The 21,582-nt window shown below is 47.5% G+C and overlaps 2 protein-coding genes across 5 annotated transcripts in view; one reads left to right on the forward strand and one right to left on the reverse strand.

Moving 5' to 3' along the window:
- szt2 (SZT2 subunit of KICSTOR complex) overlaps nt 1-12,594 on the forward strand; it is an 85,315-nt gene extending 72,721 nt beyond the window's left edge. For 2 of the 3 annotated variants that reach the window (XM_088927296.1, XM_088927297.1), the window contains exons 67-73: nt 4,244-4,457; nt 4,866-5,049; nt 5,545-5,667; nt 5,937-6,432; nt 9,119-9,235; nt 10,233-10,301; nt 10,533-12,594. In XM_088927296.1, coding sequence (XP_088783422.1) covers nt 4,244-4,457; nt 4,866-5,049; nt 5,545-5,667; nt 5,937-6,432; nt 9,119-9,235; nt 10,233-10,301; nt 10,533-10,679 — 1,350 coding nt within the window. In that variant the 3' untranslated portion in view covers nt 10,680-12,594. Of the gene's footprint in view, nt 1-1,192; nt 1,259-4,243; nt 4,458-4,865; nt 5,050-5,544; nt 5,668-5,936; nt 6,433-9,118; nt 9,236-10,232; nt 10,302-10,532 lie in introns of all 3 variants that reach the window. The other variant, XM_088927294.1, reaches the window with a different exon arrangement.
- Nucleotides 12,595-13,575: 981 nt separating this feature from the next.
- On the reverse strand, nt 13,576-20,197 carry hyi (hydroxypyruvate isomerase). Of its 2 annotated transcripts, none has more exons than XM_088927299.1 (8): nt 19,724-20,197; nt 18,791-18,902; nt 17,845-17,959; nt 17,490-17,568; nt 17,023-17,072; nt 16,231-16,300; nt 15,976-16,110; nt 13,576-14,341 (listed from the first exon to the last, which is right to left on the reverse strand). In XM_088927299.1, the coding sequence occupies exons 1-8, from the start codon at nt 19,920-19,922 to the stop codon at nt 14,286-14,288; spliced, it is 816 nt and encodes a 271-aa protein (XP_088783425.1). In that variant the 5' UTR covers nt 19,923-20,197; the 3' UTR covers nt 13,576-14,285. The 2 variants fall into 2 exon arrangements, with proteins under 2 accessions (XP_088783425.1, XP_088783424.1); XM_088927298.1 differs by having other exon boundaries at nt 18,791-18,941.
- Between the last annotated feature and the right edge of the window lie 1,385 nt (nt 20,198-21,582).

Here is a 21,582-nt window from a genome sequence, read left to right on the forward strand (position 1 = left end):
CACTTCCATCCTTCCATTTTCTAATCCGCTTATCCAGTTCAGGGTCGTGAGGGGAGCCAGAGTCTATCCCAGCAAGCAATGGGTACAAGGCAGGGAAGCCAGTCCATCGCAGGGCACACACAGACACACACACTCGCATCAGGACCGGATTTTAAAGATGCCAGTTAACCCATCAGCATGGCTCTGGACTGTGGGATGAATCCGGAGCACCCGGAGGAAACCCACACAAACGCGGGGGGAACATGCAAACTCCACACAGACAGCACCCCAGGAACTGAGCCCAGGGGCCCAGCGCTGCCAGGCAGCAATGCTAACCACTGCGCCACTTACAGTACTGTAATTTCTTCAAGAGAAAAAGTTATTGATTTAAAGGTGTGTAAAGATTTAATGAATAGTAGGATGTCTTGTAACATTTTATTCATTAATATTTTTAACATCCAGAAAGGATTATACATCCATTATACTCCTAAGACATCCAGCTACGCTGTTGATTTTAAGGACCGCTCTTAGCATTCAGTGTGGTAATTGCAGTCTCTTTTATCCTGCTCTCACTGTGATTTTATTTTTTCTGTAAACATCCTTCTTAGTCTTCATCTGGAGACGCAGAACGGTTGCTCAGGATAAAAAAAATTGAAATGAGGCGAAGAAATGAAGGAGGATGAGGAAATGATTATTTCCTGTGCCACTAAAATTTCCACCAATTAGATTAGATGAAGTGAATCTACAGATTCACAAGTACAACGTACAGGTTTGGGAGTTTTGGATTTCTTAATTAAACGCAAAGACGTACGTTTTATAACGAGCGTGAGCCGAGTTCATGTTGCAGCCGGGTGGCTCTGCTCATTTTTTTAAAATGTCCGGTGGGGTATTTCCAGGCCTGGCTTCTGCTGGTGGACTTGGGCGAGACGAGATGTGCACACTGCCCGGCGTGGCCGATAGCGCCCGCTCTCTCTGCGCCGCGTGGTGTAGCTCCTGTTTCCTCCACCTGCCTGTGTGTGTGTGTGTATGTATGTGTGTGTGTGTATGCCCTGGCACACGTCTCTCTTTCTCTCTCTCCCTGGTCTAGATGCCACCCGTAAAGCGCTGCTTGTTTCTAATCCATGTCCGTGTGTGTCGAGCTGCTGTGTGTGCAGAGCTTGTGTTTCCACAGCGTCTGTGTTCCCAGTCCCATCTCATCTCCTCTCTCCATCAGGGCTCGCTCGGCTCCAAACCTCGGAGCAAGCCGCACGCCGAGGCCGCCTCCGTCTCAGAATCTGCGGTATGTCCCAGCACTCACGGGGGCGGGGGGGGCCTCCTTCCAATCAGGGCTTCATTCTCCAGAACCCCTTTCGCATTTCCCCACCTGTCCCTCCCAGAGCCCTGTCCTCCGTCCTGTCTGTCTCTCCGAACACGTGCTGGGCTGGTTGCTTCCTTTCTTTCTGTTTGCGTGTCTTGAGTCTGTGCGTCGTCCCGGGAGGAGAGAGCAGAGACGATCTCTGAGCTGAGCTCACTGGGGCTCAGACTGCTCACCCCTGTTGCTTCGGGTATGCCTCCGTAGGGTCATTTTACTTTGGGGTGATAACATAATTTGCTGGGGGGAGGGCAGTGGGGGGAGCTGTGACTTCCTGTGGGCTTCCTTTTATATCTGCAGTGGTGGTATTTCAAACGTCTTTTATTTCCCTTTCTGAACCCACCTTTCTGATTGTGGGATTTTTAAAAATGCTCATGCTCCACTGAGCCGTGATGGAGTCGCCCTCAGGTAAGTGGCCCCGAGAGAGGGTGACCTGTGGGGGGGGATCTCTCTGCCAGTCGTGCTGTCTCACTGCGCGCACCCTTCCGGGGGCCAGTCAATTAGTGTCGCTACCGTCTGGCATCACTGGGGCCCCTGGGTGAGTCAGCGAGTGCCTCAAGGGGCCACGTTTTCAACGCGCTGTCTGTCCCACTGCTGGCATGGTGTTTTTGCTAATGGTGTCAGGGTGAAGAGTGAGTGGGTGAGTCATGCAGGCGCTCGTTGGCACATGTTAATAGCAACTCTGCAAGCACTGGGGGTGCGTTATGCGGTATGTTAACGTGTTAGCTGACTGTGGCTGGAGAAGGATCATCGGGCTAGAGGGCAGCTCTGTCCTGCCATCTCTCTCTGTGTCTGACTCCTGCCGGGAATCAGCGAGCTGCCTGTTGGCTTGGCCTTTCCCTCCTGGACAACCTTCTTCTTTCATCGTTTCTTCTTTGGGTTGATGTTAATTTTTGTGTCTTGTGCAATAACTTTTTTTTTGTTTTTCACTTTTTGCATTCTCTGTTTCTTAGGTGTTGGCACTTTGTGTTAAGTTTGTGGAGCGTCGACATGATAGGTGTGTGTGGAAAGTTTGTAGAATCATGTACCGTGTGTGTGTGTGTGTGTGTGTGTCCGTGTCGGGAGTCTGTTTTTAACTCACTTCTTGTTTTAATTGAAGCTGGAGCTTTGGAGAAAAATCTGAATCCACATACACATGCAGTTACCATGATGGTTTGCTGGACTCTTCCCAAACACTGCAGCCTTCCGTTTCTTTCATGCACGAAGAAGACATTTCGCTCTCTTCTGATCACTGTCTCTCAGTTGTGTGGGTTTGCAGCGATTTTTAAACACAGAGATTGTCACTTCTGGTCGGCAGAAGGCAGAATCTCTTGGGTTTTTTTTTTCCATCTCCAAGCGTTCCAGCCTGGAATCCACAGTGATATTTTATATCTTTCATCCTCTCATCACCGTTCAACGCAGCACAAACACGGTTCCAGTTAGGCTGGGACGGCGAAACGTGTTGACGTAAAAAAACGTTTTGTGTTTTAAATTGGACTCAAAAGGGGGAAAGGCTCTGGGACCCCTGGTGCTTGAACGTTACACCGCCTCTTGCAGCTGCAGACCACCGTGGCTAAGAACCATTTCGGGAAGGAGCTCACACCTTTATTGTCTTCACACCTGTCTTCCACCCGTTCCGAGAGACTTGTGTATTTCCTCCTGTACTGATGGCCTGGGGCACCAGGCACAGCGCCGTGCTCCCAGTTTGACAGGTTGGCGCGGGGCTGGGGAGACGCGCTTTATCTTTATGCCAGTAATTCCTGGTCTCATTAGTTAAACGTTTTTGTTAAGAAAAAGGTTCCGCAGCGCAAGGGCAGAAGCATTTTAAGATGTACGTTCTTGTTGAGATTTAGAATGCTGTATAATGTTGAACAGAATAGGGTTTGTCAACATTTAATCACGTTTACTGACATACTCTGCTTAGGCTTTTGGGACTCTTTGATTTAATAGGATCTATTTGCATTTGTTCCAGGCAAATGGCCCAGATGAAAGTCACTTGTGTAGCGGCAGTTTTTTGTTTTTTTTCCTCTTGGTGTCTTTACTGTTCTATAATTACATGATGCTTTAGCCTTTTTTGCATAGTATTTTGCATTTGATATTAAGGCTTTTGTTGTTCAGTCTTTGATGCTGGAATATAATTATACAAAGTAAATCTGATTGCTGTTAGGGAGTTGGTTGCAACAAATTTTTTTAAAGTGTCTGCAGTCAGCAGTTAAAGAGTAGAGCACATTCAGAGTAGAGCTTATTTAAGTAGTTAAACAGCACATCATAAAATGTATGGCAGTGGACTGGGGCGGTTAATTTGTAATTTGAAGATAATGGTAAGGATATTGTATTGGATAATACTGGGTTAGGTAATGTGGAGAATCCAGTAAGGAACAGTCCTAAATGTCAGAAATGATTGCATTAGGATAGAACGACTGGGCAAGAAGTAGAGAGTGTAGAGAGGAGGATGCTGGCTCAAATCCCAGCTGTGCCTCGGTCAGCTGACTGAAACCCGTGTCCCCCCCAGCAGCGCCACGCAGTTAGTGGACGGCTGCCAGGCGGCGATGAACGGCTTCGGTCTCCACGCAGCTGCAAGCCGCTGTGAGCTGGTGCTTTCGTCAGCGGCGGCCACATCATTCCCTCAGCCCGTTCCACCCCGGGAGCTGGAAATAGCAGGAGGTAGCAGCTCTGAGTGTGCGTGTCCCGGGGTTGGTGCGCGCTGACCACAAACTGGAGCTCCTGAATTAAAAATGGGGGAAAAAAGAAGGACTAAGCTTTAGAAGTGCCGCTTCCGTACTTTGTAGTTGTAGGCGATGGGGAGGGGGGGTGGCACAGGGATTGTCATGCTCACAGCGCGTCTATCCTTCTTGCGAGCTGTTCCTTGCCAAGCGAAACGGCGGAGGGAGCCAGCCATGTGTCCGGTGACTGTTGGCGCTAACTCTCTTGCAGCTGTCCATGCTGTTCACAGAGGAGTGCGACAAGGTGCGGGACCTCATGCACGTGCACTCCTTCAGCTACGACTTCCACCTGCGGGTGGTGCACCAGTACCTGGTGGGCTGCCACATGACCCTGCGCCAGGGCTACCAGCTCACCAGCTTCCTGGAGGACTTCATCGCCCACCACCCAGACATCCCCAAGTTCGGACGAAACCACGTCTTCCAAGGTGAGCGCTGAGTGCCGGACCTCCCCCCTCTTTCTCCCGCTCGGGGCAGAGAAGCAGCCTTCCTCTCTGCAGCCGGAGAGGAGGGAGTCATTTTCTAAGTGCGATGCGTGTAGAATTAATAATAGCTGTTTAATTGGTGCCCGCGCTTCTTCCGTTTAAAACTGATTTACGGCGGAATGAATCGCAGGCATGTAACCATCCTTCGCTAGGTCTGTTTGCACTGGAAGCGGCGTGTTGAGCCGGTGAAATATTTTTTAATGAATAGAAAAACTATGGATTTCTCAGGGCCGTGCCTTGACATGAGTGAGTGTTATTAGAGTAGAAGAATGCAGCTGAGCAGCAGGTAATTGGCTTGAAGAGCACTTTGCTTCAGCGGGCTCATTTGGCAGCTCCTGCTTCTCCCAACAGGTAGCTTCTCCTTGTCTACGGGAATGATCACGGCACACCAGCTGTACAACTACATCACGGACCACGCCGGGACGTACAGCATGAAGCCTCTGCGCATGTCGAAGGCCACAGTGAGCAGCGACGGCAGGAAGGGGGCGCCCAGCGCGGACCTGCATGAGTATGCCCTGGTGGTGCTGTGGAACAGGTACGGGCTGGCACCCCCGACCGACACTCAGCTGGTAGCGGGCTGAGCCCCCCAGACCGTGTTGCCATCATGCCCAGTCCTTCTCCGGCTCTGACCACAAGGCTAGGAATGAACACGTGGAGAGAGGAGAAAAAATATTGCGCCTAAAACTTGCCGAAGATCTGCTAGATCTGAAAAAAAAGTAGGGGATACCGTTCATTTCTGTCTGCTACAGTGTTGATCAGAGACTGTTGACCTGTTGACCTTAAACTATGAAGCAGAAAAAAACACTGGTATTGATGGTAGAAAAGTCCCTGAACTTAATTGTCTGCTTTTCGTCTCTGTGCAGCTGGGAGACTCTTTTACTTTATTAACTTTCTGCCTGAACTTTCAGTCTGCCTGCCTGTGTGTTGTGATTTCTAAAGTTTATTCAAAAAGCTGATGTCATATAGGTTTTGTTTTCTCCCCCCCCCCCCCTCCAGCCCAGTTGCTCTTATTCCTCCGGTTTCTCTGCAGCTCGGGCTCTTACAAGGACCTGGAGGGTCTGCGTCACCACGACGACTTCGATGTGTCTCTGCTGGTTTGCCACAGCGCGGCTCCCTTCGAGGAGCAGTCCGAAGAGGAAAGGCACGTCCTGAGGTGAGCGGGCTGCCCGAGAAATCCGACTGGCATGGCGTCTTGGCCGCGCGTCGCGGTGCGACGATTTAGACGCACATTGTCTCCTCCCCCTGCTTAAACTGCTTTGTGTGTCTCCTCCTGTTGGCGCGTCTGTGGCTCTTAATGACCGCAATTCCCGTCTCGGGACGGTTCAAGCCCACTGCAGGAGCGCAGGCCCGGTAACGCAGTGTGTCGAGCGAAGGGTCCGTGTCCGTGCTCACCGGTGATCCCCGTGTGTTGTGTCCCGGCAGGCTGTGCTACTACGTCATTATGACCAGCCAGCGGGAGCTCTTCCCGCGGCTCACGGCCGACATGCGGCGCTTTAAGAAGCTGCCCCCGCTCCACCGCGAGCCCGGGGACCCGGGGGCCAAGCCCGCCCCCGGAGAGAGGGCGGAGCCGGGCGGCGCCCGGGAGCTGGAGCCGGAGCTGTGGGAGGAGGAGGGCGCCAGCGATTCTGGCGAGTTCTACTCGGCAGGGCAGCGGGGCAGGCTGGCGCCGGGCCTCTTCTACTCCTCCCCGCTCTTCCCGCTGCTGGCCTCGGAGGTGACCGCGGCCCGCCGGCAGATCCAGACCGGCGTGCAGCAGGCCATGGCGCACTGCCGCAGGGACAACCTCTGGAGGCGGCTCTTCCACGGGGAGCACCTGGCCCTGGACAAGCTCAAGCTGAGCAAGCTGTCCTTCGCGGAGCTGGAGGAGCTGCTGAACGCCGTGCAGAGCCGCTCCGTGGGCGAGGTCGACCCCCAGCTGGTAACCGCCCGCGCCCACAGGCTGGTCTCTGGGGGGGGGGGGTGGCAGGAGTAGTCCCTCATGTCCTTTAGCCATTTCAGCTTGCCGTTGCAGATAACAGCATTACCAACAAGAGGATCCCTGTAGGTAGTTAGCAGGTAATTGATCCAGGATCTCATCCGGCTCTTTCTTGAAAGAAACCAGAGTATCGGCTTCAGCAGCAGGGCTGGGTAGCCTGGGTCACTCCCACCGTTGGTGGTTTTGAAAGTTTTAGATGCGCTTTCTCGTCGTTTTTGCCTGTGCTTCGTGTTTCCCTGTTCACTCTAAAGAAGAGCATTGAGCAGACTTTTTGGGTCCCTTCTCCCCTCATACTGGAGGCCGAGAAGGGTCGGTTTCTTCAGCCTGTCAGTGAAGAACATTCCCTTCAGTCCCAGAATGCGTCTCAGTGCTCTTTCCTTTTCTTAGTCATGCTGGGCTTTTTACCTAGGTCTTCTCCTAGGAGTGTGTGAACAGATTGACACTGAGCGCTTGCAGCTGTTGAAGGGCGTGATGATGAATGTGAAGACCGAGTTAAGATAAGATCACTTTAAACTAATAAATGTGGATAATTACCTCAGCTTGTATAAATACCCCAGCTTGCTCTCCATGAGACACACAGACAGGGAGAGAAGCTGGGGGTCAGAGCGCAGGTCAGCCATTTATACGGTGCCCCTGGAGCAGTTGGGGTGAAGGGCCTTGCTTTAATTCCTGGTTTTCAGCCATGTGTTGTTTTCTGTTTTTGCCTCCTGTCTGGTGTTTCAGATGTTTTCAGTCTCAGGTTTGTGTTTTTTTTCTTCCCGGTAAAGTCCTGGTAAGTGATTTTGAGGGAGCTGCTGATGGGGCTCGGTGAACCGTGCTTTTGCAGCTATAGAGAAATCATAATTGTTCTTCTGTTACTGTTCATTGTTGCGGTGCTCATTGTTTCTGTTTTCTCAGAAGGGAAACCTTCTTGCCCAACTTAAATTTGTGCAATAAGTTCAAATGAATGGCCATAATCCATTCTTGTCAGTGCTCTTCTTTTACTGTACAATTAAAAATAATAGACACTATCATTCTAAACACTTGATTGAAGTACAGTTCTAAAGGATAATGCATGACGTGTAGGGCTCTGGTTGATAATGAAAGCACAGACAGCCAATTGCAGTGGTCTCATTTTCTCTTCAGAGTGCTGTTAGAGCTCCTTTCACTAACCAGTCTCTGTGCAATTTAAACCTCAGTCTTCAAAGTGAAATAGAAACCATTATCTGAGGAGGCGCGCATCAGAAACAGTCTACTTAGGTAGCGTTGCTTACACAGTCCTCCTTAAAAAAAACCAAGGAGCCATCTCTTCTGTGATGGAGTGCGATGTACAGAGCTTTCCTCAATGTTTCAAGTGCCAGTGTCTCCTCTGTTTAATGGTCATTGAATCTTTTCCCATTATCTGTCACGCTGTCAAAATGTAGAGCAAGCTGCAGAGAGCTCTGTGCCAAAGTCAACCTTATACCTCTGAATTAATCAGCATACTCCTTTCCTTCACAACATTTCGGCTTGGGCCTAAAGGTTTCACTTTCTTTATAAATACCCCTATCTGTAGGAATTGATGTAAGAGAGAGTGCTTATTTTTGCACAGCCTGTTCAGCTAGAAATGTAGTGTACAGAATACATACACTACACCCTCCTTATTTATGAAACAGATAAAATCCATGTCCTCTTTCTCTGACAAAATTATATATTCCCCAGCCTTCTTCACTTAATCCTCCAGGCTAAAGCATGCCTGGATCTCCATTGTGCATTAGGCCTTCTGTAGGCTCATTTCCAGTGAGAGTAAAAATGTGTCTACTTGTGCTGAACATCTTTTTCTTCTTACAAATGGAAAAGCAAATAACATAGTCCCTGTATACCACTGAGTGAACAAAACAACACTTGTCTTTACATCAATACTATACATCACTGTCCTTCCTGACTGCAAACACATCCTTAAGTTTGCCGTTATGTCATAAATCATATCCCCCCAGGCATATTCAATGTATATTCAATATGCGTCAACAGAATCCCTCTACATTACATTGTGAAAATGAAAATCTGCTGCATATGTAGTAGATTTAAATGTAGCAAAGATCCTTTTGTTAAGAAAAAGCCGCTACTTTCTCCTCCTGATAGCTTTGACCGCTTTAAGTATTTTGTTGTTGTTTTTTTAGAAATTTGCATGGTAAGGTCTGAACGGAAAACTATTCATCAGGAACGCATTTCTCAAAAAGGAAAATGCACTCTCAGAATGAACAGGGGAATATAAAGCAGAGGGCACAAGTGGAAACTACTGTAGTTGAAAGTGAATTTAAACGGGAGGCAGTCCTTTACACACAGGGTTGAGGGAGTGTGGAACAAGCTGCCTGCCCCATGTTGTTGAAGCCAATACCCTGGCTCCTTGGAAGAGACACCTGGATGAGATTCTTACGAGAAACTGAATGAGCTACAGGGGCGACGGAGGCTGTAGTAGTCGGCGGCTAACCAAACTGGGTGTTTGCTTCGTCACATGTTGGAGGCAGCCCCTCAGAATTCAGAAACAGTGTTATCACTGCATGCTGTGGATCCTCTTATCAGATCCTCTATGGTTGAAAAATTTGGCTTGCCAAAGGGCTCTGGAAAGCACCGCTGAGCTTGGGCAATCACGCGTCTCTGTCTGATCCAGGACTGCTTCCTGACCATGACGCCTGGCTGGTACCAGAGTCTGATCAAGGTGCTGCTGTCCCGTTTCCCGCAGAGCTGCCGGCACTTTGTGGACAACGACAGTGGGATACAGTACCTGGTGAGGGTCCCGCCTCTCCACCTTCGCGCTGCCGTTGCACGCTTGTTATTATGAGCCCAGGCGCCGGTTTCATCCTCGAATACCAAAAAAGCCCCTGTAAGCCTTAGGCCTCCACCATGTGTGTGTGTGTATACCTAACAGCAGAGTTGTTGTGGCCATGGCAGTGGATTCAAAATCCTTTTCATTCATCCTTTTCACAAAAATATTCTGCAGCCCCTATGTTCCTTTTCAAGCTAGTAAATGGAAAAACCAGAAGAATATTTGATTCCCGGCTGTTTTTATGTTCAGCCATTTGCATTTTCCCTCTAGTTTCTACGCAGCCTCTGTAATGAGAGACGTGTTTGCAACACAGTGTAAATGAAATGCTAAAAAGGTTCTGTTGATTGACTTCTTGGGGTCTTTACTATATAACATCTGTAACCTCATCACTAAGTCTGATAAGGTTATTCGCAGCTTAGTTGTGTAGGAGATTCGTTTCTGCCAAGATTACAAGGAGATTCGTTAGGTTGAGATGTCCAGATGCCATTGGATCAGGCCTGGGTGATGTCACTAGCCAGCCACGCCTGCCCGAGCTGTTATGTGTCACCAGGGTAGGGGAGAGCACCGGACGGGATAGGGAGAACAGGTCCTCCTGTCCTCTGTGCAGTTCAGGGATCTGAGGCATGATGAAATGAGTCTTAAACACGTGACACTTGCAAATTGGATGGCGGCTCTATAAATCAAACAAAAGGCAGTCCTGCATTTCCCAGTGATTGTAACATCCCAAAAGCTGATGGGGGAAAAACCTCCTATTTCTACATAATCTCCAGTAGGCTATGCATGTAACCTGGAATAAGACATGCTCAGAGGTAACAGAGACAGAAAAAGGGCTCTCATAATTTTGTGCTGCAGATTACAATGACATCTGGGGCACAGAAGTCCTTTAGGATGCGTTATAGCTTTTCACTCCCCTCATTTATTCTCTGAAGTTTGATTGTCCTCTTTTTTTGTTTGGCAGGCTGTTTTAAACCAAAAATTCACGGACTGTTTTGTTCTAGTCTTCCTTGACTTCCAGGCAGGGAAAACGGTGAGCCAGTTTGTCTTCATCATTATTATTATTTATTGAATCTCTGCTGATAACATTAATTCTAATCAATGACTGTGAAGGCTCCAGACTGTAATCCTTCTTCTTATCCTCGCAGTCGAATCGAGCACGTCCAAAAGGCGAACGGATGGGTTTAGTGCCGTGACATGTTGACGAATTACCGTCAATAAAAAATGACGATTCTGTGTCACTGTTTTTTTTTTTCTTTTCCAGAGCCTGAAGGTGGTTTTCAGAGAACCTTTGCCATCCCAGCATCCTCAGCCCAGCAGCAGTCCCCCTCCACAGTTAGTGTCCATGTACCACCACCTGGAGGCTGTCATCAATACTGCCTGCTTCAACCTGTGGACAGGCCTGCTGTAGAGACTGGCTCTCCAGGAGACTGCCATGCCAATACTGTCCCTACACTGGCTCCCTTTGCCTTTAGAGCGCTGTTACTAGGCCTCTCTACGCACAGCCGTGGTATAAACCTAATCATGCCTTGTCTAGATGTTACTCCATCACTAACGGCCATCACTTCGTTTGGCTACATCAATATTTGACTACAGCTGCTCACATCCATGCCCGGACCGCAGCACCTCGCTGACGGGACTTGCCTGCCCGCGCCGGCCGAGCATCTCGACGCTGGCCACATGGGCATCGGCAGTCGCCACGAAACACGTCGAGAGGTTCGCCCCCCATCGTGTGGTGCCAAATCATGCTCCGTACAGCATGGGAAGAGGGTTCCTGGTCTTGAAGATGTCTTCAGTTAATTTAAACGTTTTTTTTATTTCTATTTTCTTTATTTTATTTTTCGCCATGCTTGACAAAAAAAACCTGGGATGCAATAACTGGAGGGCCAGTGTCGGCGTCGTGCAGGAGGCTGAACGATACCGATTAAGAGCAGGCCGCAGATCAAAGTTGAGCGTGCTTGTTAGTATCTCTCTGAAGGCCGAGGCGTTATCCAGAACAGAGAAGGCTTAATGCTTCTGTTGGTACACTTAACTGCATGCACCCTAAGAGGCCATTTATCTTGAGCAAGGGCACTTTACAAAGGCAGGAGAGGCTTGGATAAATACTACTACCTCAAAGTGCTGACCTAAGATTGATGAAGCTTCTTAGTCAGAAGTGAATATTTTACGTAACAGGGCATACGGTTTAGCATAATGGTTTAAATACTTATGCAATTAGCCCTTTAAGGCATGTCCTTCTTTCTGAAGAGCAGTTCTGAGAGGCATGTGTTTCTGATCATTTTGACAATGGGACCTTTTCAGTTCGGAAAAGTTCATCTCACCCTGTTTGCTTGAAATAGGCTGAGAAATCTTCAGTCCATGTGCCCTTAATCATCCACAGAATTACACTTCTACACCCTATATAAAACTAAATTAAATTAGGAGGAAAAAGCAGTTTTCACCAACATCTGGCACTCAAAAATATGGAAATCAAAATTATTATTTTCGACTTCCCTCCGCATTCTGAACTACTGAACTAGTGTAATAAGGCAACAATGTAGAACCCAGAAAATGTTTCAAATTTAAAACAGTAATTTTTTTTAATAAGGTCTCAAAATACAGTGAACGGTCCCTGCAGTTTGACCCACAACCTCTCAGATTCAGGTATTTGTTTTTCATGGTTTTATCATTTCTGCTGTCTCCCCACAGCCAATAACTACCTTCTGAAAGTGCCTGTTTTTTTTAGCATTGGGAGAGAGATTATTGTGTTGACCTGGGAGAGGAATCTTTGAAAAGTCAAGCTGCCAATTAAGTCCCCCTCAGGTGAGGGTGTTGCAGGCTCCTGTGTTTAGTATTCGGCAGGAGGTGCTCCTCTGGCATGGTACAGACTTCACTTGTTCCCTTACACTCTGTTCCACCACATGGGTGCAATAAACACACAGCACTTTCTGCTGAGCTGAAGGACGTCACTTGCCAGACTACGTATTCCTGCCCAGCCTTAATATTTCACCTAAACTGATTCGGAAACCAAATAATCTTTGCACTCTATAAACTCCATGTTAAAAGAGATGAATGCAAGGAAAGGTTTTAACCGCAGTTCTACGCAGGACAATGTACTTCTTTTTTTGCAATTTGTTTTCAAGTTAAGAACACTGGGTATTTAATAAGGTCTAACTATTGATGTACTTTAAAAATGCAAGTTCCTGGAGTTTAGTATTTTGTGTTTTGACAAGTTAATCTTAAGATTTGAGTGGTCTGACAATGTTGTATATGTACATTATGTATATATAAGATTAAAAGAATATTTGAAGTGTAAAACAGAATTAAACTTTGCATTATATTAAAAATAGTGATGCCTGTTGTGTTTAAGATGAATTTCTGGATGCCCCTGATACTCAAACACGGATTGCAGTTAGTGCCATTGTTACAGCTAACAGTGTTCTGCATTGTTCTGTGCTTATGCGGCTTCAGATAGCAGAGCATTCACCCCTTTTATGTCAAACTGTTACAATTCATACAGTACAAAGAAATGAACTAGGGGATATAAGTTAGATTAGAGATTGAAACTATGATTGCTGTGAGCACAGTTCTTTAATGGAGTAACCAACTGGTCCTATTAGAGTTAAAGGTGTAATTTACATATGCCTTTTCCTGTGTCTTTTTACAGTACTTGACATAACCTGTGATACAGTATACTGAGATTGTCTTCCATTTCTGCTGCTGCGAGTGGGGAAAAATAAGAGCTCGCGAAAAGGGTAATCCTGAATGCGAAGAAGCTAGTCGTCAGCATGTTTATATTTCCCATTTAAAAAAAAAACAAAGAAAAAACGTATTTGAGAGGTTGCACTGCACATAAACGTGCAATCTCTAAAATAAAGCAAAAAAATTGCTTTCCTTTTCATATGAACAGATCACCTATGAAATTAAATGGCATAATTTGTAATATATACCCATTCCCTCTCACCTGCACTTTCATTTGAATTTCAGAAAATTTCTTTTGTGTAGATGTATTTATATCAGAGGATTGTTATAGTTTTTGCTTCTGAATATGTTCTGTTTGGCTTTACATGGAATGATCTCCATTACATTGGAGATACTGTAAGTCTTGTACTTTTTATGAAGCTGAAAAAGACAAATTTAACTTGTTCTGTGGGTGCTTGTGGAGTCATGACCAGTGCTGTGCTTCGTACTGCAGCCTGCTGAGGAATCCTGATCCAGCCTCACCGAAGACCACAGTCTGAGGACAGGTTTTCAATGTGCTATTACCTTCTGTACTGAAAACAACTACAAATAAAAAAAAAAGCTTTTAGGGTAATGTCTACACAATCCAAAAGATGTTCAAGGATTTTTATTATTTGGCAGGCAACAATTCATACTTGACGTCTTTCATCGGTGGATGATGACAATTAAAAGGGTAGTCGCCAGTGCAGTATGTGCAGTGACTGCGGTCTGTGTCTATGTACTTGAGACTGGAAAGGGAGAAATTTGTATTTGTATAGTTTCCACCCCTGCTATCAGTACACAAATCTTTACTACCCAATGCTAGAAGTAGCACTGGTGCAGCTTTGATTTAGCCTGAAGTCTCCACCTAGACACCTTGCTTTGGATTTAGCAGCAGGCAGGGTTAACCTACTGAGCATCTTTCAAGGTTACAGCTTCATACACAGTGGTGATGTCTGCGCTCTGACGTTGCACCTTATCAGTGATCATCTTGTAACACTATCTGCATATTTACTTCAGAATGGCTGCACCTACAGTACATCTTGTGGGTATAACTGACCTCGACCCACATTTCTCCACAGTGGACTCTTGTAGAAGGCAGTGCTGGTGCAGTCATTTGTTTTACCGTATTTCAATGTCGGTTTCGTAGTTCAGTGTGTAGCAGAGGATTACTCCTTTATTTCTCGAATTGAGGTCTTGGATTTCACTGCCGTGGCCAAGCTTAGAAGAAAGGGGGTTCGGCTGCTGGCTCTTGAAATGTCCTTCTGGTCTGGTGGTCTTTAAACAATCGAGGGATGTTAAATCCAATCCTCGGTCTTCACTTGTGGCTTCTCCAATACTCCTGCAACCATCCAAGACCCTCTTCTGTGGTACCTAAAGCCACGCATTGGAAAGGAGAGAGAAAACCATCTGTACAGCAGCAGTGCCCAGCATTTTCCCTTCTCCTTCTCCTGCACAGTTCACCCAAGGACTCTCAGAAAGAACGCTGGCCATTTTATCCCATTATCTGGCACATGCACACATTTATTCTGCTGTGATTAGGATCTGCTTTTCAGTTTACCGAGTCCAAAAAATGTTGTGTCAACCTGCTGATCTTGGCCCTGGTGCAGTTCTGCGGTTTGGTCATCCACACACTCCTAATGCTTTCTACTTGTTCCCAATCGGGGAAACTGCAGGCATCCCCATCCTAAACAGCACCTGACTTCACATCAGTGTGCACAGCTCCAAAACGTTTAATTTGCGACAGTATCTGTCAAGGTTAAGGTTCAAGGAGGACTTCAAAAATAGGACTTTTTTTTCCATGACAGTTCTCTTGCTGAAGGCAAGGCCGCATGCATTTCTGGAGTTAAACCAGGAGCAGCACTGCTTCAGTGGGCCAGGGAGCAAAGCCAAAATTAGTCTCATTTAATCTCTGAGCTTCTAGAAGTCAGCATTTGTGTTTCCTGCTCAATCAGAGCGGTTTCTGGGGTGAAGAGGAGGGGAGGGAGGCGGAAATTGGATGTGTTCAGTCAAGGAGGCCATGCCTGGCTCTGCATAGCAATGGCCTCATTAGACACCCTCCCTCCAGTCCGCTGCCTGCTTCGTGTTTATCACAGCGTCTCAGCCCCGCTCGCCACTGCGCATTCTTAATTTCAATTACAGGGCCGCAGGTGACAGAGCGCAGGGAACGGACAGGAGCCGGCCTGCAGGACTGCCCAATATTCCAGTTAATGAACAGCAGCTGGGGGACAGCTGAGTGATGCGGACCCCTCACCACTGAGAGGGAAAACTTCGGCTGTATCCATCATCTCCTTTCCCAGCTGGGACCCGGAACAAAACGACGCTAATAATGAGAAATCACGCTGAACATAACCAAGGGGTTAAAAAGATCGGGATTATTAAAACTGTTACAATTAATGAATCCCCCACATGGTCACAATTACTCTTTCCAATTATCCTGGGCCTGCTGAATTTGTCTTGACCAGGCACTCCAAATATTTAATATGTAGATGCTGTTTCAAAGCACGCCTCATTGTCCTGCTCCTGCCCTACGATCTGCGTGCTTGTTCTGTGCTTTCGGATCAAGGTTTCATCTGCACCGGCTGCTTCTGCGTCTGAGGGGTTTTGGGCCGTAGCCCTGAAAAGTCATTAAGCAGCTCGGCTTAGTGCTTTATTTACACATTCTCTGTTTTAAACAAAACAGAATCACAGATTGGTTTCAGTACGTCCACCCGATCTGAAACAGCCAGGTATCGGGGGGTTTCACATCTCGTCTCTTGGCTGCAAACCCTGTGAGCACAAAAAGGGCAAGACTCCTTCGACACCCCACCCCCCTTGAGGCAAGCCCCTCACTGCCAGCACAGCAGGCTTTCATTAATGAAAATGAATACCAGGGGCAGAGATCTAGTAACCTAATTGTGCTTTTGCTAGATCAAGATAATGCATTTTTTAAGATTTCATCTCAGTTGGGTTCTCAATTCACACCCATCTCGTCGGCTCCAGTTTCCATCGGAATCATGCCAACTCACCCTTGGGTCGATATTCACAGCCAATGTACCCCTGGTACCCCATTTCTTCCAACACACCGAAGACGTAGGGATAGTTCACCTCCCCGGGACTGTCTGGCTCATTTCTGCCAGGAACCTGGGCGATCTGAATATGGCCTGTGAACGCAGGAAAAGAGAAGTTTTCAGTGCTTGATTTAAACATTCCTACCTCACCTGAAAATGCCCCTGCATCACCCATTGCATTAGTGTGAATCAATGAAAAGCAGATGTACTTGCCTACAAGGGGGAAGTACGTTTTGATGTTTTGTGTGAGATTGCCATCCATTATCTGCCAGTGAAAGATGTCCTGGGACAAAAAAAAAATCATAAAATGAATTTTGTCAGCAAGTGTCAATTACAACGCTATATCTGAATAGTGGAAGATGTCACCACTGCCATGATTTCAGAAAGCTTAGCTTTTTTTCCAAGTTACTTTTGCATCCTTATTTAATCATATTTCTCCTTGGGCTGATTTACAAGGCTGATTCTGACAGTTCAATAAGCTTAGAAGTAACCAGATGGGTTTATATCCCCTGTTCATCAAAAACAACAAGCTTAAAAGTTAAGTTTTGGCATGTTAAAGCTTTCTTAAAATATATTCTCAATGCTACATCTAAGACAAGTGAATGTAATTGCATGACTAATACAGCACTTGAGCCAATGGAAAATTTTAGACAATAAATTTAATGCTAAAAGGCTAAAATAGTTGGAAACTTTCTGCTTAAAGAAACAAAACAAATCCAAACACATACAAATCTGATCAGAGACTTAAAAAATGGCCATTCGGCACAGAAGAGGTTTGTAATGTAACTAGATTGTCAACACAGCACCCGTCACTGTGGTAAGAATCTAAAATGACAGACACCTATTCTTCCACAGAATGCATACCAGGCAGCAAGTAAAAATTACCTTAAAAGAGCCCTCGATTAGAGTTACCAGGCAAAATACACACATATTATAAACTGTACCCTTGGATATTTTAATGGTCAATTCAGGAACTGAAACCACAAGAAAAACTTCCTAGCTCACCATCTGCAGCTTTATGTTTGAACGGCCAACTTTTTGCAAAATAGCAGCAGCTAGGAAAGAACAAAGAGCTTTTTAGAGTGGTGGGGACCCGCGTCAGTGTCGAAACATGCAGAGGTTGACAGCACGCTGACAAGCAGAGGGAAGAACAACACTGTGGCTGTGAAGGTATATAAGAACAGTTACAAATGAGAGGAGACTCTTTGGGTATTTCAGTCCATTTGGAGTGAGTAGTTTCTTGATCTAAGGAGCAGGCAGCATCTTGTATAATATTACTATCATACAATAGTGCCATCAGGTGACAGCCTTCATTCTGAATAACCCCAAACTGCAAATAATCCCACTGATGCAGTTTTATACCCACATTTAGAACGTATCTTTACCTAAATGGGCAGCACTGACCTCTATCAATCTCCATAAACTCCTCTTCCGTTCCTTGCCTAAAAATACATGCAGCACTGTCCGCTTACCCTGGTGCGGCGAGTTCAAGAAATAGCGGGGATCCGTTATCCTGGTGTTGATTGGCTCCACCAGTCCCAGAATTCCTTCCTGCAAGGGGAGAACCAGACAATCACATGGCATCGCAGACAGACCTGCCCGATGTTCCCACCCAGTCCTCCCTCGGGGGTAAGTGTGCACACACAGAGGCCCCGGCAGCCCCCAGTTCCTGCCTCGTCCTAAAGCACATGCACCTCACACCATCGACTGTCATCACTCAGCAGAAACGGCAGCCTCACCGACTGACATCTACAGGGGGGATAAAAAAATGCAGCAATTTCACATTTCTGTGCCCCCGTCGCTTCGAGCCCAGCGACCGGGTGTGACCTTCGACAGGACATCCGCGGCGTATCTCAGGTTGGCAATGAAGGTGGCCTCCATCTCCCCAGCTGCAGCTGCTCGATCCTGCCCTGCGGGCACTCTTCCGGCCATCAGGTGAATCCTGGGAAAACGGACAGTGGAGCCGGAGAGGCCACCCAGGCATTAATACATAATACTGGCACTGGCGAGCCCAGGTTCCCCCTGAAACAGTCAGTGAAATCAGCAGGAACAGCAATAACAAATGTCTGCATCTGCTGTGCCCGCCGACGGCTACGGGTCTGGACAGTTCTTGTAGCCCACAGGATTATTACCCTGTTTTCTCAGGGTTTCATCATTCCACTCACAGCGGGCTGCTTCTAATCCTCCGCTAATAAATGCGGCACGTGATTCATTACACACGTTTACCCCCAACACTGGGAACTCCCCCGCTCACTAAGAAAGGCACTGCTTTTCAGTCACGCGTGCGCCTGAAAAAAAGGGCTGGCAGTGTCCGGGCCCGACGCAGTGCTCTAGACGCCAGCTCTGCCGCAGTGCGTCCTGCCACTGTGTGCTTCCAGGGGCTGCACCGTGGCGCCGGGGCAGGCCTGACCGTGTGTCTGCTGCCGCTACAGGTGGTCTTACAGCGGCAGCACCTGAAGACCTGGGGGCGAGCTGTACGACGAGATGGAATGACACACACCGACCCTCCAGGACCTGGACTGGACACCCCTGCAGTACTGCCAGATGACTGAATCCGGTTTTGGTGCCGGAAAATACGGGATGGGACACCCGGGTTAACTTCCGCGGAACACAGGAAAGCAGGCCGACGTTGAGTATCCGGCGTTCGAGAGGGGGAAGCCCAGCGTGATGGCGGCTGTGCTTTCTGAGTAAAGACACGTCTTCCCGTGCTTCGCCTCTCACGACACCATGTGCGCCACCGGCTCTGAACGCTGGCCTACAGAGACACGCGTACCTGTCGCAGTCCAGGGCTCTGGCATACTTCACAGCCAGGTCCAGGCCTGCCCTGAAATCCTCCTCCCGGCCAGGCACTGCCCCCAGTCCGAGGTCTCCCTTCCCGACATCTCCTGCAACAGCACACCGGTGGACTATGGGTACTCTGTGGGCTGCGGTGAATTGCATTCAATGAGACGTGTAGCAGGAATACCAGTGATCCATCAGGCCAGAGCAGATTGATTTCATTTGCACACAATCATCATTGCACAGCGCGTCATTTACCTTCCAAATGTACCGCCAGAGTGTGCTCTTCAAACGACGTGCAGCACAGTCTAAGGATGCTAAGTAAACTAGCAGTTCCAGGTGACAGCATATCCTGCGGCCCCATTCAAACGGATCTTCCTACTTTACTGTAACTGTAAGGATCAGCAAGATCGCCGAGGACTAGACATCCACGCATGTTGTGAATCAAGGACCATGCCAATGAGACAACTCGTTGGCAACTTAATGGCGGTGACGAGTCCCAGCTGATACGTGGCTTTAAATCTAACCCGCAAACAGCTGCTAATGACGCGCCTTAAGCCAATTAAAAACATGAAGGTTTGGACAGCTCACGGGAGTGCTCTCTCTCTCTGAGACAGTTTCTTGCAAACTTTCAAATAATGTGAAGGCTGCGTTAATAGGGACAAGCAAGCCCACAGTGTGTAAGGCAAACTGTGGTTGCAAGAAGTGCAATCACTAAAAATGTATCTTTCCTGCCATTTTCTAGTATTTAACTTTCTTAACATTAATGTATTCGATTCCGTTAGAAAGCCAACATTAGCTAAGTGCATAACTACACAGTGAAGTTGACTTATTGGGTTGTCCTACAGGCGCCGTTATTTTCTTCCTTGGCGGCGTATAAACATGCGCATGTCCTGTCTACAGCGTAAGACCTCTAATTATTTCTTACCAGGCGGCGTGTTTATGAGCACAACGTCCACCCCAGCCTGTGTGCTGGCTTTCTGGAGGTCCAGCGGGTTAGCGTCGTACAGCCACGCCGCCTCCACCGCTCGGAACCCGGCTGCAGCCGCCGCTTGTGCCCGCTGAGCGAACTCCGGCAGCTCCGTGAACAGCCAGGAGAGGTTGGCACAGAACTTTAACGGGGGCATTATTTTTTTTTTGCAGACACTTGACCCAAATGAAGGGAAGCGAGGACGAAATTTTACTTTATATAAAAAAAAAGTTCCGAGTGTTATTCCGGGTTAAGTGCACAGCGCCTCTCGGTCTGAAATGTACAGCAGAAAATAAAATACAGGCGGACCTCAGTTCCGTGGTGCAAAGTCCAGTCAACTTAACTCATTATCCAGCAGTTTCAGCTAAATATTTGATTTCTGCAGGACGTAGACAAACCGCTGTGCGTACAGATCTACACGTGACTTCGCCTGTGCTCATTTCCGCACGGGACGCAGAACTGCACGCCTGCGCAAAGCGTCTTTTGGGAAGCATGGTCTGGTGTCTGTGTAGTCCGTGGGAATAGCAGGAGGAAAGCTGTGCACAACCACTACTTTTCCCATCGTGCGATTCGGGGATATTGTGAAAGCCCCACTGTTCCGTGTCTGGCATGTAGTAAACTTTGATTAGTAGTCCCGACTCCTGCCTCTTCCCGCCTCCTCGACAGTGCATTCACCTGCCAGTGGGTGACAGTGAGGGTTAGTCTCATTGCACAAGGCACCTTGCACCTTATGTGTTCAGGACCTTTGAAAGGCACCACCCTGAGAGATGACTATCTACAGCACAGTCTGCTGTCTTTGCTCAGGGTCTGGTGTCAGGATTATCTCCATCTGAAGAGTGTTGACGAACCAGCCGCATCTTCAGCACCTGTGTGAATCTCGGTGGGCAGGCCTGTCAATAGCCTCATCTGCCCGCACACCCTGCCTCTGTTGCCTTGCTATTATAGAAGGGATTCGTGAGAAGAATCCTGTGTGTCTTTGTTTGTTTAAGACCTCGCTGGTCAGCGAGGAATCAGATCGACTCTTATCACTCAGTTCGGTAAAACTGAACAAGTATTGTCCGGAACAAAAAAATGTATGTTGATCTTATTAGCACACATTAGAAAACATTTTTTTTTTAACAAAAGCCTGTTTTATTGGTAATGGCCGTGCACTCGGGATTTGAGTGGTGCGCATTTTTCACAAGCCTCCTGTGGGAGACAGCCGGACGTCTTTACACTTTGCGGGGGATAAAGGCACGGTCTCTCTTCGTGACAGGTGCAGGTCTCCCTTGCTCCTGGCAGGATTTGATCCTGGTCTCTCATGGGCTCTGAGCACAGCGCCGCTTTCTAGACAGCAGATAAACCCTCCGGGCCAGAACACAGATTCTCTGCCACAGCAGAGTTTTGCACTGAGTAGATTTTTGTGTCAGCTCTATGTAATTAAATTATTCATCCCGATTAAGTTATATTTTACATATGAAACACATGTGCGTATAGTCCTATATATATATAGATCCCTGGGGACCGTCGAGCCATTGTCTGATTAGTGTGATGAAGGTCTTACACTCCATTTACACTTATTGGGCTGGCCCAGCTCTGTCAAATTTAGGTTGGAAGTTTTTTGACCCCACAAATCATGTGAGATTTAAGGCACCCTAGCACATTTATAGGTGTGACTTAAAAGCCTAACCTTTGGCCAAGCGTGTAACTGTGATGTAAATATGTCAATACGGAGAGGCAGAATAAAGGTGACATCGCCTGTACAGAAACCTAGACTAGATGAATATTTCCTTCCTTGCTGTTATTAGTCAAATAGGACTACTGCTGCCAAAAATCAG

Source organism: Atractosteus spatula, chromosome 11 (assembly GCF_055471065.1).
Source record: "Atractosteus spatula isolate fAtrSpa1 chromosome 11, fAtrSpa1.hap1, whole genome shotgun sequence".
NCBI lineage: Eukaryota > Metazoa > Chordata > Actinopteri > Semionotiformes > Lepisosteidae > Atractosteus > Atractosteus spatula.

Excerpts from the sequence above, each read along its gene's own strand:
- hyi (XM_088927298.1), bottom strand. The coding sequence starts at position 19,922 with ATGCCCCCGTTAAAGTTCTGTGCCAACCTCTCCTGGCTGTTCACGGAG. Across the intron at positions 17,073-17,489 it reads CTTGAACTCGCCGCACCAGG|CTGCTGCTATTTTGCAAAAA; the intron begins GTAAGCGGACAG and ends GTTCTTTCCTAG. Across the intron at positions 16,301-17,022 it reads CAAACATAAAGCTGCAGATG|GACATCTTTCACTGGCAGAT; the intron begins GTGAGCTAGGAA and ends TTTTTGTCCCAG.